Here is an 18,092-nt window from a genome sequence, read left to right as displayed (position 1 = left end):
AGAAAAAGAGTCTTCCTGCAGAATGTGGGCTTGAATTTGCATCTTGAAGGCTGGATAGGTTTGGCTAGGTAGAGATAAGGAGAAGGTCATTCCCATTAAAGGGAGCAACACAAGTAAAATCTTGGGGCAAATGCAATATATTTGGGGGAGAGTGAGGAAACTTTTGTTTTCTTTATACAGCTCTTGTTTTTTAATTTGCGCATTTACAATAGTCAAAATGACTTAGTCACTCAAAGTTGTATCCAGCAGAAATGTAGGGAAAACATTAAAGACTAATTATAAGGCACTCATTAAAGTCAAACTTATCATATATATATGAAAATGTTATCAGTATTCTTAAAACTGTCCTCATTACTAAGGTAGTTTGAAAGAAAGGCTGGGGCTGAGTTTTGTACAATGAGGTGATTCTAATAATTGCTCGTTCAAAAGGAGTATAAAAGTAATGCAGTAATGTATCGTTCCCCATCCTTTGTTTCCCCTAGCCCTCGATTTTCCTACTCACTTCAATATTTCTCCTAATGCCTCCATTTCCCTGCAACCTCACATCCTATCAGTTAAAAGTTTGCCTTTTAAAGTTTTAATTTAGTTTTTCTATTATAAAGAGTTTATTTTCTTTCCCTACCCCAATTTAAAAAATACAAACAAAACCCTTGCAGCGGAAGTATTCTTAGTTAAACAATACAAATCCCCACTTTGTCCATGTACAAAAATGTAAGTTTCTTCTGCATTTTGCATTCACTGCCTCTCTTTCAGCAAGTAGATAGCATGCTTCAGCATTGCTCCTCTGGAATTGTGGCTGGTCTTTGCTTTGATCAGAGTTCTTAAATCTTTTGAAGTTGTCTATCTTTACAATGTTGTTGCAATTTTATACATTGTTCATCTGCTTCAATTTACTTCACTCTGCATCAGTTCACTCAGCTTTTCCTGGATTTCTCTTTCTGGCAGGAGGTAGGGGGCTTCATCTTCCCTCCTCAGGAGTCGTGGCTTATCATTCCGTCGATAAGAGTTCTCCAGATCAGGTGTTTTTCTAATGAGATCTTTCAGATGCTCTTCTCTTTTTTTCCTAGTTTTATCATTTTTTGTTGTCTTAAAACATCATTTGATTCTGCTTGTCCAATTCTAGTTTTCAAGGACTTATTTTCTTCCTTAGGACTTTGGACCTCTTTTTCCAGTTGGTTAAGTTTCTTTCATAATTCTCTTGAATCTCTTTTATTTTTTTCTTCCATCCACCTCTCTTATTTGATTTTTTAATTCCTGTTTAACTTCTTCCAGGAACTCTTTTGGGGCTTGTGGCCATTTGGCGTTACTCTTTGGGCAAAGAATGGCTTCTTTAAACTCACTCTCTTCCTGTAAATATGAACTCAGATTGTGGTAATCATAGAGAGTCAGGGTCTTTTTTTTTGCTCATTTTGATTTTTATTTTGTCTTATTTTATTTTTAGTAGCTTATTATCATTATCAAGTTTTAATCTCTAGCTGTGGATGATGTTACCCTAGGCCTCAGGTCATCATTTACTGTTATTTCTGAATTCTGTCCGGGGACTCAACCTCAGAAGCTCCTTTCCTCTCCTAAGCCACAGTTAGGGCTGCAGCCATGCTTGTCTGGTCAGCACCGCTAGGCCTCCAAACCTTTTTTTTTGTATTCCCTGTGTATAGTCTTTCTTTCTGTTGATAAGTTGAGGGTGTTCTTGGTACTTTAAGGAGCTCTACATTCTGATTCAATTTCCTCAGATTCCCACCTTCTCAAGTACTTTAAAATTCTTTGGTGTGGCTATCCCTTTTTTTTTTTTTTTGGAGGTAGTTGGAGTTAAGTGACTTGCCCAGGGTCACACAGCTAGTAAGTTTCTGAGGTCACATTTGAACTCAGGTCCTTCTGACTCCAGGGCTGTTGCTGACTCCACTGCACCACCTAGCTATCCCCTATAGATATTCTTTGAGAAGGCATCTTGCAGTAGAAAGTACTAACCTTGAAGTCACAGGCCCTGCCAGCTCTGCCACTTAGTATGGGACAAGTCACTTGGATTTCAGGGAGCTAACAGTCTAATAGGTGAGATGATACATGTAAGTGTTGACACTTATTTTTATCATCTGGGATATTGGACTAGATAATCCCCAAAGTCCCTTCTGAAACTGCTCAGTAGTCTTTATATGTTATCAGTCTTTATGTGGTGCTCCTCTACTGCCAAATAGCTCTTGAAACTTGGTTGGGCTGGTCCTTGGAGAATCAATACCTAGTCCATCACTGAACCTGTGGTACTGAATGATGAGAACCTGAGAGAATTATGCTAATGTCATCACCTCTGAGAATCCAGTTACCTCTAGGAGAAGATCTTTAGGAGAAGCAGAATCTAAGGAGGCAGCTAGATTAGGCTTACCTAACAGCATGAAGAAGCTAAAAATTGATTGGTAGAAAGTTTGATTTTTACTCCGGGAACTTCCATTGTACCACTCGGGGCCGATATGGCAAAGAGAAGACCATACTACTTTGGGCCTTTTTCCTTTCATTTATGTTTCTGTTTTTGCCATTTTGTCTTGACAGGTAAATTCCTATATTCTGAAGAAGAACATGCTAATCATGACAAATAATTTCTATGCAGGAATCTTGGGATATGATGAGGTAAGAACGTTAGCCAGACTGTGAACATCTGATACTGGCCTGCCTCCATAGTGACTTTTCCTGCCAGTGGCCATCGGTGGATGCTGCCGATTAGTACTCCACTACTAATTGTTGGTGCTAATTTTGTCATAATTCTCAACTAGCATTTTTGAGAGATTCCTTTAGACCCAACCCTGTGCTTGGTGTTAGGGATATAGAGCCCTAGTCCTTGCCTTCAAGGAACTTCCATTCTGGGTTGGGAAAATAGGATTTGTAAAGTAAAGTGATATACTTAACAAAATAATCCTATTTCTGTTACCTAATCTCAACTGAGGAACCCTCACTGGAATATGGCAATTCTACTCATTCAACTGAAACTGTTCATTCCAGAGTTACCATTGATCTTTTAATTGCCAATTCTAGTGGTCTTTTCTTAATCCTCATGCTCCTTGACTTCTGTGTAGGCTTTGATGCTGTCAATCACCCTCTCCTCTTGGATACTCTCTTTTCTCCAGGTTTTCATAACACTTGTTTTCTCCTGCTTCTCTTTCTACCTGTGTCTGGCCACTCTTTAGCCTGCTTTACCAGTTCCTAGGTCATGCCCACAAGGCTTTGTCCTGAACTGCCTTCTCTTCTCCCTCTATACCTATTTATTTGGTGATCTCATCAGATTCCGTAGATTCAATTATCATTTCTATGCAGATGATTCTTAGATCTGTTTATCCACATCTTTCTCTGCTGATCTCCCATTGTGCAGCTCTAGCTATCTATTAGATATATTGAATTGAATGTCTCATAAACATATTGAACCTAACACATCCAAAGCTGAACTCCTTATCTTTCTCCCAAAACCCTCCCTTTTTCTGTCAAGGGCACCAGCATCCTCCCAGTCACCCAGGCTCACAACATCAGTGCCATCCTTGACTTCTCACACTTAACCCACCTATCCAGTCTGTTGCCAAGCTCTGTCCATACTACCTTTGCAACAGTTCTTGTACGTGTCCTCTCTCTTCTGACAGAGCTGCCACGTTGGTACAACACCTCGTCACCTCATGCCTGCCCTGGACTATTGCAATAGCCTTCTTGTTGATCTCTCAGCCCCAAGTCTCTCCCTGAAGTGGAAAATCCATCCTCTACATAGTTGATAATGTTATGCCTCCTCAATAAACTCCAGTGCCTTTCTTATCTCCAGGATCAAATACACGGTCCTTTGACTTTTAAAACTCTTCAGAAGCTAGCTCTTGCTACCTTTCCAGTCTTCTGATACTTTATGCCCTTCCACATGCTCTGTGCTCCACTAACACTGGTCGCCTTCTGTTCCTTGCACAGAAAGTTCCATCTCTCCTGCTTCCAGGCCTTTTCACTGGCTGTCCCATGTGTCTGGAGTTTTCTTCCTCTTCATCTCTGCTTTCCTTTATGACTCAGCTCAAATCCTACCTTTTGCAAAAGGCCTTTCCCAGTTGTCTTCTACCTCCACACTCCATCCTTGTGCCTTCCCTCTAAGATTACCTCCAGTTTATCCTTTCCATATCTTGGGGTTTTTTTGGAGGGGAGAAGGGAAGCCCCAGTTGGGTTAAGTGACTTGCTCAAGGTCACACAGCTAGTAAGTCTGTCAAGTGTCTGAAGCTGCATTTGAACTCAGGTCCTTCCGACTCCGGGGCTGGTGCTCTATCACTGCACCACCTCGCTGCCCTGATATCCTTTACATATCTTACATGTACATAGTTGTGTATTGTCTCCCCCATTACAATGTAAGCTCGAGGGTAGAGACTATTTTGATTTTTTTCTGTCCCTGTTGCTTAGCGCAGTGCTTGATACTTTGTAAGCACTTAATAATGCTCGTTGACTTGAATTGATCCTCCCTAATTGATTCTCACTCAGCTCCCCTTAGTGGCTATTCCAGACTTTCTTTTTTCTTTTTAAGTCTCCCACACCACCCCTAACTCATGCTCATAGCTGAGGACCTTGCCAAGTTCTTTTCTGAGAAAACAGGGGAGCATTTGCCCTAAATTTTCTCTTCTCTACTCTATATCTCACAACACCTTGACATCATCCCAGTCTCTATAGGGTGATCCTTTTCCTTGCCAAGGCCAACCCCTCTGCATCTCTCTTTGATCCCATGCCTTTCTGTTTTCTCTAGCAATTTGCCCTGACACTGCATCCCCTCTCTCTTTTATCTTCAGTCTCTCCCTATCTAACTGGCTCCTTATCTGCTGACTACATTCACTCCTGTATCTCTCATCCTTATGAAGCCATGTCACAACCATCTCCTCCTGCTTTCATCCTGTAGCTCTTCCTTTTAGAAAATTATGTCTACATTCCTTGCCTATACTTCCTCTCCCCTTCTTCTTAGTTCTTTGAAGTCTGGCTTTCACTAATCTGAAACTTCTCTCTCAATAGTTAACTCTGATCTCTTAGTTGTCAGATCTGATGCCCTTTTTAAAATTCTGATTCTTCTCGATCTTTCTCCAGTATTTAACACTGGATTTTTATAATCGTTATGTCTATTGGTCCTTCTCCTCACTGTCTGGCTGCTCCTTTTCAGTTTACTGGTTTATCATCCATATTATACCACCCCCCTCAACTTTAAGGGTACCCTAAGTCTCTGTTTTGGTCATCTTTTCTTCTCTTACCACAATCTGTCTCTTGGTGACCTCCTCAGCTGCTAGTTGTCTTTGAGCTGATGACTCCACACTTACATATCTAGCTCTAGTCTCGAGCTCTAGTCACACCATCCAAATTATTTACTAGACATTTTGAACTCATTATCCCATAGACATTGCAGACTCAGCAGGCCCCAGAACTGAACTTAACTATATTTCCCGAAAAAACTACCCCTCTTACAATACTGCCCCATTTATGTTGAGGATACCACCATTTTTTTCATTTTCCTAGGTTTAAAACTTCAGAGTCATCCTCATCTCCATATTCTCATTCACTCTGCATATCCAGTCATTTGCCAATTCTTATTTTTACCTCCATACTATCTCTCATATCTGTTCTCCCTACCCTAGTTTAGGCCTTCTCTCTCACCTGGACTGTACCCTCCCAATTGGTCTTCCTCTTTCAAGCCTCTTCTCTTTCCTTCAAATAGCTGCAAAGTCAGTTTCTTATAGTGGATAGATCATGCTACCCCTCAACTCAATAAACTCCACTGGCTCACTGCTACCTCTGGATTAAAAAGCAAACTCCTCTGTCTGACATTTAAAACCTTTCATAACCTGACCTCTCACTACCTTTTCAACCTCGTTACGTATTACTTCATTTCATTTATACTCCAGTCCAGCCAAGCTGGCCCTCTCACTGTTCCTCACTTATACCACACAATTTCCTGTTTTAGTGCCTCTGCCCTGGTTGTTCTGTGCCTGGAATTCACTTCCTCTGTACTTTTAATTTCTTAGAATTCCTTGTTTCCCTCAAAACTCAGCTTCACCTTCTAAATGAAGCTTTTCCTTCTCCCAAGATCATCGTGTATATATTTATGTAGTGTTGTTTCCCCTCACTAGACTATAAGCTTTTCAAGGGCAATGAGTGTTTTACTATTGTCTGTATTCTTAGCCAATGCCTGGCATGTAGTAAGCACCTAATAAATGCTTGTTGATTGTGGAAGTTGTTCTGGGGTCAGAGGGCGGAGAATTGCCCAAGAGTTAGGACCATCGAGGAAGGCTTTTTGAAATAGATGGGATTTAAGCTGGCCCTGGAAATATGGGTAAAACTTAGTTGAATAGCTATGAGATGGTTAAATCCACATGCCTAGCCCTACTGCTTTGTTGATCCTTCAATCTTCTATCTAACCAGATTGGTTAAATTGGATATTCTCTTTGAAGGATTGTTACTGTTTACTGGGTAGTCATTTTCAAGGACTGATAAAGGAATAAAATAATCTGGGGGGGAATAATCTGCATTGGTAGATAGCATTTCCTTACCAGGTCATTTCCCACACCAATGAAATCGCAGGATCCCTGAAACAGGAAGCATCATTTTCTCTATCTTTTATGATTCCAAAAGTACTTTTGAGACTTTCAATATCTTGTGGCCCAGCTCTTAGCACAGTGCCTGGCACATAATAGGCAATTAATAAATGCTTATTGATTGATTAATTGTGGCCATCACAGTCACATGACTTTGTTTTCCAGGACTACATTTTCTCCTTGGCTTCTAGATGGCTGGGAGTTTGCCAGTGACCTCCAGTGAACTATGGTGATTACTCTGGGAGAGAAATAGTCACTTCACGAGTGGGGGGTGGTGAAGTTTGTTAAACTTAGATTAAACTTAGATTCTACTGGTTCCCACCTCCCTGAGACTATCCAGGACTGTTCATCCCTCCCCACAGTCCTCTGCTGCCCTGTCCCTCCCTCATGTGATATTCCCCTCCACTCCCTCATGGCCCAAGGGGTTAACCCCAAGGGCTGAACCCAGATGAAAGCTCAGAGACTCAAGTTCCCAAGATGTTTTGTTTTGGTGGTGGACTTGCATGGTGCTTTTATTTTTCCCAGAATCCTTTTTTCCAGTGGATTCCTTTTTATCCTCATTGCAGCAACCTAGTAGGAGTTAGGCTGCTCAAGCATTATCCGATTTTACAGTCTAATCAAAAAACATTTAAGTATCTGGCTTGTGCATACAGATCACCTGTACTAGGCATTATTGTGAGGAGGAAGGGAGTGGCAGAAGATTAGGAAGACATGATCCCCCGCCCCTTGTCTACTTTCAGTCTTGCTAGAGGAACAATCAGCTGAGGTAGATCAGGCCAGAATTTTTCAAGGGAAGAATGTGGGCTGGAGAGGTAAATTGGAAGATCATAGAAGATCAGAGCTGGAAGGACCCTTGGAGATCATTTAGTCTAAACCGTCGTATTTCAGAAGAAGAAACTGCGATTCAGAGAGGGGAAGAAATGTGCCCTTCCCACAGCTGGTCAGTGACAGCTGGGACTAGAACCCAGATCTCCCATCTCTCTGTGCAGTGTGCTTTCTCCTTGGCCACATTACTTGGCCACATTAGCTTTGCCATGAGAAACAGATGATAATAATGTGCATGAAAATGCTCTGTAAAATATTAAATACTGGGCAGAGGTGAAAGATAATTACTTTGACTTACCATTATGACTGTTAGAAGAACCTTGGTCTCCCTTTTCCTTCACTATCAGATTGCAGTGATTTCTAGCCTGTGCCTGCCATCCCCCTTCTTTCTTTCCTAAGACTGCCCCAGTTTGTTATGTGACACTGCTCCCTAGCTTTTCCTTCCTAATCTTCTTCCCTGTTCTCCCAGTCCTTGCAGCCTGTGCCTCACACTATATGAATATTCATGCCAACCCCACTGCAGCCTGTGCCCAGGGCATCACAGACACATGCACACCGGTGGTTTCATTAGCCAGGTGCTCAAAAAAAAACCCACAACATGCCTGAGCTTGTCCCTGGGCCTCAGCCCTGCCTTCTGGAGGAAGCTGGCTTCTTCCTTAGCTCTCAGGCCAAGCTGTTGAATTATGGGGGTATTTATCAAAGGATGTTTGAGGTGAAGCATTTTCAGCCAAAGCATAGGCACCCATAAAGGGTATGTAGCTTGTGACAGCAAGACTAGACTCTTTATGGATTGATGGACTGATGGCTATGGCCAATCTTTGTGTATATAAGTGTCTCTGAAGCCAGCAGGATGCAGCAGCTTTTCACAGCCACAGATCTATGGGTCCACTTTCATAGGATCATACATTTAGAAGAGAAAGGTACTCTAGAGGACATCTAGTCCAGCTCCTTCATTTTACGGGTGAGGAAACTGAGTCTCAGAGAGGTTAGGCAACTTGTCCAGGGTCATACGGGTGGTGAGTAGCAGCATCAGCGTTTGAATCTAGGTGTTTTCATTGCAAATCCAAGGTTCATTTCACTGTACCATGATGCCTGCTAGTATGACTCTGGAGTTACGAATACAGAGGACTTAGCTGGGAAGTAAGAGTTCTTGGGTACCAAGCCATGTACCCTGATTAGCCCCTAGAGGAGCTTCAGATGGAGAGTTGTGAAGTATATTCATAAATTAGGTTCTGTATCATCACCCACTGCAGCTCATGAAGATGTTTCTGGGCTCTCCTTTACTCTACATGCTCTCCATAGACTAGGCTGTACTGGCTAGCTCATACAGTGGGTTAAAAAAAATAATGGTAAAGAGACCACCATAGCAATTTCTAGCTCCATAGGGACCAAAGAAAAAGTCAGCCTCCATAGAATGGTTCCTATCCCTTCTCTTAAAGATATATGCTGCTATTCAAAGGAAAGGTAGCAGGTAACCTGCAGAAAACTGTTTCCTGCACTTGTCAAGGAACATGGTTCCTATTTTCAGCTCTGCCATTTATTAGTAGTATGATCTTGAACAGGTCATTTCACTTCTTTCAGCCTCATTTCCTCATCTTTAAAATGGGGTTACCTCATTACCTTCCTCACAAGGCTGTTTGGGAGAATCAAATGTGATGTTATATGTAAGTACTTTCTAACCATAAAGTTCCATACAAATGGCAGTTACAGATGACTAAACCAGGAAGCATAGACCAAGGCTATCTCTGGTACCAAACACATAACTCTGACTATATGTCCTCTTCATGGTGGAATAGCGTCTATTACTTTGATGAGTGGGAGATACTGTGGGAAACACAGATGCAGAACCACTGCTGCTACTTCTCCACTTAGTGTCCCATATGGCACTTTGCTGTCTTGCCAGAGTGCTGGGGAAGGACTTCTGGGCTCCCGTCTTGTCTCAGCCACGAATCCCATCCATGGAATCTTGGAGATGGAAAGGACCTCAGAGCTATCCAGGCTGCTCCACATCTGAACAAGAATCCCTGATATAGCATACCTAACAAAATGCTCCACTAGCCTTTACTTGGAAGACTTCCCATGAAGGGAAACAGACTACCACCTAAGAGAGCCCATTCTACTTTTAAATAGCTCTAATAATTAGGAAGTTTTTCCTTACTTCAAGTCAACTGTAAATTCCATGTCTTTTTCCTAGTTCTGGTACACACCCCTCTCCCCTCCCCTCTTCACTCCCATCCTCCCTACCCTACTGCACTCCTGCCAGTGACAACCTTTCAGATACTTGACGGTAGCTATCACATTTTCCCTTTTTTCTTCATAGGCTAAACATGTCTAGGGCCTACAGCCAACCATCATGGCATGAACTCTAGGTTTGTTATTATACTTGTTGCCCTCCTGTAGATGCTCTCAACTCAACAGTGTCCTTAAGAAAATGTGGCCCTGAAAATTGATCACAGTGTTCCACATGTGGTCTGACCAGGGCAGTGTGTACCCTTCTGTCCCTTCCTTAGTCCTTGACACTGTACTGTCTGTTAATGCAGTCTAAGAGTACATTAGTTTTTCCTTCTATGGGCCCCAACTTCCTCCTCTGTAACATTGAGGAACTAGACTAGATGGTCTCTGAGGCTTTGTGACTCTGTCTCTATAGCATGAGTTCTTAACCTGGGCAGCACAGACAGCCAAGGGGTTGGTGGACAGATTTCAGGGAATCCCCCAACTTGGATGAGAAAATATGTCGATAACTGTATTTCAACATGATTGATTTCCTTTGTAATCCTATGTATTTTGTGTCTTTAAAAATTCTTCTGGAAAAAATTATTCTGAGAAGGGTCCATAGACTTCACAGCCATCCACAACAGAAAACAAAGACTAAGAATTCTTACTTTAGAGCATGTGTGGAGTCCCCAGCCACTAGCACTCCATAATGTAGTTTCATCTTATAACCTTCCAGTGATGTAACCTATGTGCCCTCCCTCCTGTGGCAGGAGGGGGTAAGGCCACATAGTGTTCAGAGGGTGCCCACTCAGAACGCTCATTGGCTCAGCTGCTTTGAGTTCTTTTGGGCACAGTGCCCTAGGCCTGCATATTTATGGCTCAGGGCAACCCCCTCTATGTGAACCCAACTCTCAGCCCCTTTGTGTTACAGGGCATCCTGTCAGATGATCATGGGCTGGCTGCTGCTATCTGGAGGACGTTTTTTAACCAGAAATGTGAAGATCCCCGACTATTGGAGCTCCTGGTAGAGTATGTGAGGAAGCAGGTAGGTGTTCCCATCCCAGTACTAAGCATCATTTTGTTTCTTGTTTCAGGAAACTAAATTTATTTTTATAAATTCTATCTGCCCACTAATATTAGGTGAAAATTCAGTAGATGTTATGCTGTGTTCAAAAGTTAAAAATCCCTCTGGAAATTGCTACCGTCTCACAGTTCTGTAGCTGCCACTGCTATCCTCAGAACTGGCTGTCCTTTAAGTTAAAAAGTGTCTATCTGAATCTTTGGCTTCCTTTCTGCATCCCTCATATCTCTCTTTCCTCGGATTTTTAATACCATTTTTTCCTAGATCACCACTTTACAGTTATGTACTTTCCTTTGTGTCATAATTATTTGTATTATTTTTCCTCCCCATTAATTTATAGGTTCCTGGACAACAGGACCTGAGTTATAACTATCTTGTATTCTCAATGCTTAGCATAGGGCCTTCTACATAAACATGGACCAGTTCTCATGGCACTGATTATTTCCCTGTGTCCATAACTGCTGTGTTACCTGAGAACAGGGCAGCATCTTTTGCAGTGACAGAATACGATGGCTCCCTGGCTGACTGGCTGGCCAGGCATGAGGGTTTTTGAGGGGGCCAGATCAGTCATTAGTAAGAATTGATTGAGCAAATGTTATTTGCCCACATCATGCTTCAAGAAAAGAGAGCAGCTTCTACCCTTAAAGAACTTATCATTTTGTTTAGGAGATCTGATTAACATGAAACCATCATTCATTCATTTATTCATTCAGCAAATGCTCAGTGCTCCAAGAGATAAAGACTTTGTATCGGCCCTCAGGAAGCTCACAGTCTAGTAAGGAAGAGGACATGAATACAAGATAACTGGTAGACAATATTATGTGATAAATTAGGGATACAGGACAAAATGCTGTGTAAGGTCTGAGGGGGAAGATCTTTGTTGACTGTGGGTTCAAGGAAAGCTTCACTGAGACGACATTGGAATTGAACTTTAAAGAACCGGACAAGGATTCAGCAGGCTTAAACATGCAGGATGGGCATTCCAGCAATAAGAAATAGGATGAACAGAGCCATGAGAACCACAGGGCACGTTTGTTAGAGTGAAGTCCCGTTGGGTTGGAACATACAATAATCAAGGTAGAAGTGGAAAGGAAGGATGCAGTCAGATTGTGAAGAGCCTTAAATGCCAAGCAAAGGAAGGATAAAGCAGTATCTTAAGTGATAAATCATGGATTTAGGTTTTAAAGCAGGGTTTCTCAGCCTGAATTTAAAAAAAGTTTTTAATAAGTAGTTTCCTTTGCAATCATGTCTTTTATGTCATTTAAAAACATTCTGAGAAGGGGTCAGTAGTCTTCACCAGAACACAAGTCAGGCAGCCCTCCTCTCAGGGCTATAGGAGTTCAGAGAAGGGAGAGATCACTGGAGTAAGCAGAAAAGGCTTCCTGTAGGAAGTGAGAATTAAACTGAGTCCTGATGAATGGATGAGATTGAGACACAGTGGTACAAAGGGCAGAAGAGCATTGCAGGCATAGGGAGCAGATGCAGTCCAATGGAAGTTTTTAAATGCCTAGGCAGGGGAAGGATGAGGCAGTGTACCTAGCCTTTGTATCTTCTCTTGTTGAGAAAGGTGATGTGGTTTCTACTGGTATGTTTAGGAACACATACCGCCCAGTGACCTTTTTAGTCTTTCATCTCACCATGGGTAACTTGTGGCCACAAAGACCACTGACCCCTAGTTAACTGCTCACAAGGCAATTGCCTTCGGGGAAACCCTGGCCCGTGCCTGTTTATGGCAGTAATCCCATCAGACAACTGTTGAATCTTCTTTATTGGTCTTTAACTCCATTTCTTAGAGCCCATTGGAAAATTTTAATTCCTTTAAAACTGAAAATTCCTCTTTCATTTGAAGTTGTTTCCAGCTAACAAGCATTTATTTTCACTCCCTCCTCCCTGTCACTCCTTACACCAGCACATCTGCCCCCTTAGGAAACCTTAATTCCTGAACTCACAGCTCTGGCCTAGGACAGGTTTGGGGACCAACCTCAGGAAGAGAGCTGGCTTAGGTAGAATCAGGGGATTGATGATTTGAATCTGATAGAGTATCCTGATACTTATGGTCTTGTGATCTCAAAGTTTCCAGAAATCTTGTGGTGACAGGACTGTAATCTCCCCCATGAAATGTACATAGCAAATACTATGGTATCATCTCGTTTAGTGATGAAGAAATTAAAACACAGAAGGAGGTGATTTTCCTGTGGTTTCTCAGTTTTTCAGCTGCAAAAGCCCAAACCTAAGAACCTACCTGGGTAGGTTGATTCATGAACTTATCAGCTGCCTGTAGTGTTTCAGATAGTTCCTGGATTCATGATGCCCAGTATGTCAGGCCTTTGGCTTTCTGGTGGTTTAATGTTGAAGGGATCTCACCACTCCCCACTCTGCCCCCCAGTTACTCATTTGCTTTCCTCAGGCATGACCAGGCCGACTGCACTCAATCTAGCTCAGCAGCCAAAAGAAAAAAGTTCCCAGTATCTCTCCCTAAGAGGACAATGAGGCCAAGAACAGGCTTAGTTTCAGGGTAAGAAAAGCTGTAGAACCCAGGTGCTGTTGAACCCAGACCAAAGCACCTCTGGAGGCCAGACCAGTTCTTGATCCTGTTCAAGGGTTTCATCATCTCCTGGATTCAATTCTCTGAGAGAAACATAATAGCTAGTAAAGCATCCTTTGCCCTCTTGGCCAGCACAGAGGCAGTTAATGGAAAGAGCCCTGGGTGAGTGCCTGAACAAGAGACCTGGGTTCTAGCCTTAGTTTTGCTATGTACTTACTCTGAGATCCAGGCCTGCTCTTTCCCTTTCCAGGCCTCTCTCTCCTCAGCTGTAAAGTGAAGGGGCTAGGCTAGATCAGGAGTTCTTAACCTGGGGTCCATGAACTTGTATTTTTTATATTTTGGTAAGTGTACTGTATGGACAAAGGTCCATATAGTCAAAATTATGGTTTTTCCAGTAGCAGTACATGGCTGTCAGAGTCGCAGAATTGACGCTTTCAAATTGTGGTGCTGTATGAGACTTTGGAGAGTCCCTTGGACAGCAAAGAGATCAAATCAGTCAATACTTAAAGAAATTAATTCAGGTGATTCACTGGAAGGTCAGATACTGAAACTGAAGCACTTTGGCCACATCATGAGAAGACAGGACTTATTGGAAAAGACCCTGATGTTGGGAAAGATTGAAGGTTGAAGGAAGAGGGGACAGCAGAGGATATGATGGATCAATAGCATCACAGAAACAGTGAATGTTACATGAACATACTTTAAGAGATAGTGGAGGATGAAGTGCCTGGTGTGCTGTGGTACTTAGGACCACAGACTGAACGACAACAACAGTGTGTATTTCCATAAAATTGATTTCCTTTGTAAGCCTATATATTTTATTTTATGCTTTTAGAAACATTATTCTGGAATGTCCATCAGTTGGGGAGTGACTGAACAATTGTGTATGATTGTGATGGAATATCATTGTGCTATAAGAAATGGTGAGCAGGATGTTTTCAGAAAAACCTGGAAATTGAGCTCCCTATGGGTTTTATGGAAGGAAGAGACTTTAGAAATCTAACCCCCTCCATTTTACAGATGAGTGGCTGCAGCCCAGGGAAGGGAAAAGACTTGCCTAGGGCCACACAAATAGGAAATGGCAGAGTTGCTATTTTGAATTGAATTGAGATTAGACTGTGTTGTAATTCCACTATTAATATTTTACTGGGGCATCATGGTGAAAGTATTTCTTTAAAGAAATAGAAACTTTGTTTTCATTTAAAAAATCAATTTAATTCATTTTTAAAAAATTTACTTTCCTTATTTTTCTTGGAGTTTGTTTTCTTTCACAATTAATATGGAAATATGTTTTGCATGACTGCACATGTATGAACTGTATCAAATTGTTTGCCTTCTAAATGAGGGGGAAAGAATTTGGAACTCAACTTGTAAAAAACAAAGGTTAAAAATGTTTTTATATGTAATTGCAAAATACACACACATTTTCTTAAACAAAAAACATTATTTTGAGAAGGGGTCCACAGGCTTCACCAGACTACTAAGGGGATCCATGACACAAAAAGTTAAAACCCTTGGACTAGGGGATCTCTAAGGAACCTTCCAGCATTGACCATCTGTGATTCACCACTCAGCTCCACCACCTGTTGGTACCTCTCTGGAATCTGTGAAGATACCTTTACAGGATCGAAGACCTGGAGAATTGGAAGAGACCTCAGGAGCCATCTGATTCAAGCCATACAAACAGAAATTCCACACTAGCATACACATGACAAGTGGTCATCCACCCTTTGCTTGAACTCCTCTAGAGGACACACACACACACACACACACACACACACACAATCTCTCTCCCTCTCTTTATCTGTCTCCCTCTCTTCTTCACCCCCTCTCCCCCTTTCCCCTCTTTTCCGTTCTCTCCACCTTTCACCCGCTTGGCAGCCTAGTCCACAACAGGATGGCTCTAATTGTTAGGAAGTATGTCCTGACATCAATCCTAATCCTAAGTTGGCCCCTTTTCAGTTTCCACCTCTTGGTCCTGGATTTGCCCTTTGGAGCCAAGCAGAACAAGTCTGATGTCTTTGCTCCACAAAGCAGAAGTCGGGGAGGTAGGGGAGAGAGGTTGTCTTACAAGGATATAAATTTCAGTCCAATATAAGGAAAAGCTTCCTAACACTAAGGTATAGTGGGAAGCCTCAGGAGATGAGTTCCCGATCAAGGCAACCAACAGTGGTCTTAAAGCCAAGGTGGATGACCAGCAGTAAGGTGTACTATAGAGAATTCCTGTATGGGCTGGGGGGCAGACTTGATAGCCTCTGACGTCCTGGTCTCTTCCAGCTCTCCTCCCGGGATTTTGTGGAAGCTTGAAGCAGAATGAGTCAGACATGCCCTGTAGAGAAATTACTAGGGTATATGGACTTGTGAAGGGGTGGGGTCCTCTGATTTCTGGAAGGTGCACAGGTGTGTATCCCCTAAGGTCTCCATACTTCCTAGAGTGGTCCCAGGGACTTCTGCCTCTAGGAGCTTCTGTGGTAAAATGAGCATTGAATTCTTTAGGTATCTCAGTTGTGGATCTGGATGGTTGGGTTGGTTAATTCTCCCTGAACTCTTATTTAACAGGAAAAAGATAGCTGAACCATCTTTTCTCCTATCCCAGTTAATGTCTTTGGCATTCATTTCTCTACCCCTCCTTTGCAGATGCAGTACCTGGACTCTATGAGTGGGGAAGAACTACTCTTAACTGGGGAGGTGGCTTGGCGCCCTCTTGTGGAGAAAAATCCCCAAAGCATTCTTAAACCCAACTTGCCAACATACAATGATGAAGGCCTTTGAGGGGTGGCCCCTCCAAGTTATGGAGCAGCTGCCTTTGAGAAGAAGCTTTGAGGAGAAGAACAAGGTACCTGCCGCCACTGGGCCCAGCAGGAAGAGGCCGGATTAACCATTGAACAACATCTGTAAAACACCTGGCCCCTGTTTGTATTGATTTCCCTTTTAATGTGCCCTGAAGTTGGCCTGGGGGGTACTGGGTGGGGCCACTGTGCAGCTGGGTGCTGGGAGACATGCAAACTGTCCCAAGGAACTCACTGGGGAAGAGCTTTCCCCTCTAAGAAATTCTGCAGGGGACCCCCCCCCCCAGACAGCTAACATATATATATATATATATATATATATATGCTTTCCCCAGGGCCCTTGGCGGGGGAGGTGGTAGAAGCAGAAGGCACCCCCAGTCCTGGGCCTTCTCCACCCTTGGAACTCTTTGCAGTGCTACTGAGAGCAGATGGGTTGGGATGCATCTATCCCTCCACATGAAGCAGAGCATTGAATTGGGAATTAAAAGAAATAGAGAATTATCTCTGCCACAGTTTTTCTTTATTTTAGAGGTGTTGCTGAAAGTCATTTGAGGTGGAGTTAGCATAAGCTGTGGGCCCCCACCTCAGAGAATGCAGTTTGACAAGAACCGTCTCCCAGGAGTCCCCATTCATTCATCCCTAAAGTGGATCCTCTTTCTGGAGATGCTCTAGTCATTCTGAGCACAGCCAGGCCCCAGTGGGGTTGCTCACCTCCCCGATCCCTCAGGGACCTCATCTCACACCAAGGACTGCATGGCCTCCTCTCTGAGTCCACCTTGATACACAAGATGGAGAACATGATCTCGTCTTTTCTTTCTGTGCCCCTTCTTTAGGAGGATTTGGCTGAGGAAGAGGGATTCCTTCTTCCTTTGGTAGTGGGATGGAGCCCAGCGTTCAAGTCCCAGTCCTGCACCAGTTTCTTTATATTCCTGAACTGCCTTGTCCTACTGCTCAAAATCAGAGTGACCCCCATCACCAGGCTTTGGGGTTTGGGGGCCTGACCCCTCCTTTTCTGGATGCTGCCACCTCCCCAGGGTATTTTCTTTGGATTGGAAAAAAAAAAAGTCGTATTGTTCATTTTTTTTTCCCAAAGCAAACTTCCTCCGTTTAACTTGTTATAAAATGAGTCATATAAAGAAACTCTATATGTGTGAGGTATATATCCCACTTCTGTGAAAACATTACAAACCAAACAGCCTTCTCTCAGTTTATTTAAGATGCTTTTGTTGCAAGTTGAGCTCTAGAGAGAAGCCTCCTGTGTGTGTGAGATAATAACACCTTGTAACTCATTACAGCTGGGCAATATTCACATAAACCAGGGCTGAGCAAGGCAGGAATTTGCTGATTAATTTATTTTTAATGGAGTGAAGTATACCAAAATAAACTTTACTGTGTGTACCTAACTGCTCCTGGAATAGATGGAAAAATTAATGGAACAGATTTTGGCTCCCAGCTCCACACATTAATTCATATATAAAACAGTTATTTAAACCTTAACCCCTTTGCTGCCCTTGGCAACTCTCTAGTATCATGGAGCCATAGGCCTCAGTCACAGAATTGTAGCATCTTAGATCTGGATGGAATTTAAGTCATTTACCCAGACCCTTAAGTAAAGCATAAATCCACTTTACTACAACACCCCCTACAAGTGGTCATCTAGCCTCCACTTGGACATCTTCAAAAACAGAGCTCACAACTTTACAAAGTATTCTATTCGATCGTAGAACTATGGAATTTTAAGAAGTTGTCCCTCACGTTAAACCAAAATCTGTCTCCCTGTAACTTTCATCTGTTGCTCCTAATTCTTCTTAATGGAGCCAATCAGTTTAATTACTCTTAACAGGCCTTCAGATATTTAAAGACAACTGCCATATCTTCCCTAAGCCTTCTCTTCCTCAGGCTAAGCATGTCTGGTTCCTTTGATTGAGCCTTTATATGGCATGGCCTCAAGTTTTCTCACTATCCAAGTTCCCTTCCTTGGGTTGTTTCCCAAATAGTCTTTGTTCTTCCTGAAATGCCCCCAGAAATGAACATAATATTCTAGCTGTGGTCTGACCAGGGCAGCATAGAAT

General features: G+C 42.6%; 1 protein-coding gene across 2 annotated transcripts in view; it reads left to right on the top strand.

Annotated features, from left to right (window-relative positions):
- The window catches only part of LOC118843419 (ubiquinol-cytochrome-c reductase complex assembly factor 1), a 117,339-nt gene extending 101,060 nt beyond the window's left edge, over window positions 1-16,279 (top strand). For both annotated transcript variants that reach the window (XM_036751059.1, XM_036751060.1), the window contains exons 8-10: window positions 2,539-2,616; window positions 10,537-10,650; window positions 15,869-16,279. In XM_036751059.1, the coding sequence (XP_036606954.1) occupies window positions 2,539-2,616; window positions 10,537-10,650; window positions 15,869-16,003 (327 nt within the window). In that variant the 3' untranslated portion in view covers window positions 16,004-16,279. The remainder of the gene's footprint in view (window positions 1-2,538; window positions 2,617-10,536; window positions 10,651-15,868) is intronic.
- The last annotated feature ends 1,813 nt before the right edge of the window (window positions 16,280-18,092 follow it).

The sequence above is a fragment of the Trichosurus vulpecula genome, chromosome 3 (assembly GCF_011100635.1).
Source record: "Trichosurus vulpecula isolate mTriVul1 chromosome 3, mTriVul1.pri, whole genome shotgun sequence".
Taxonomy (NCBI): domain Eukaryota; kingdom Metazoa; phylum Chordata; class Mammalia; order Diprotodontia; family Phalangeridae; genus Trichosurus; species Trichosurus vulpecula.
This window is presented reverse-complemented; position numbering and strand designations above follow the sequence as displayed.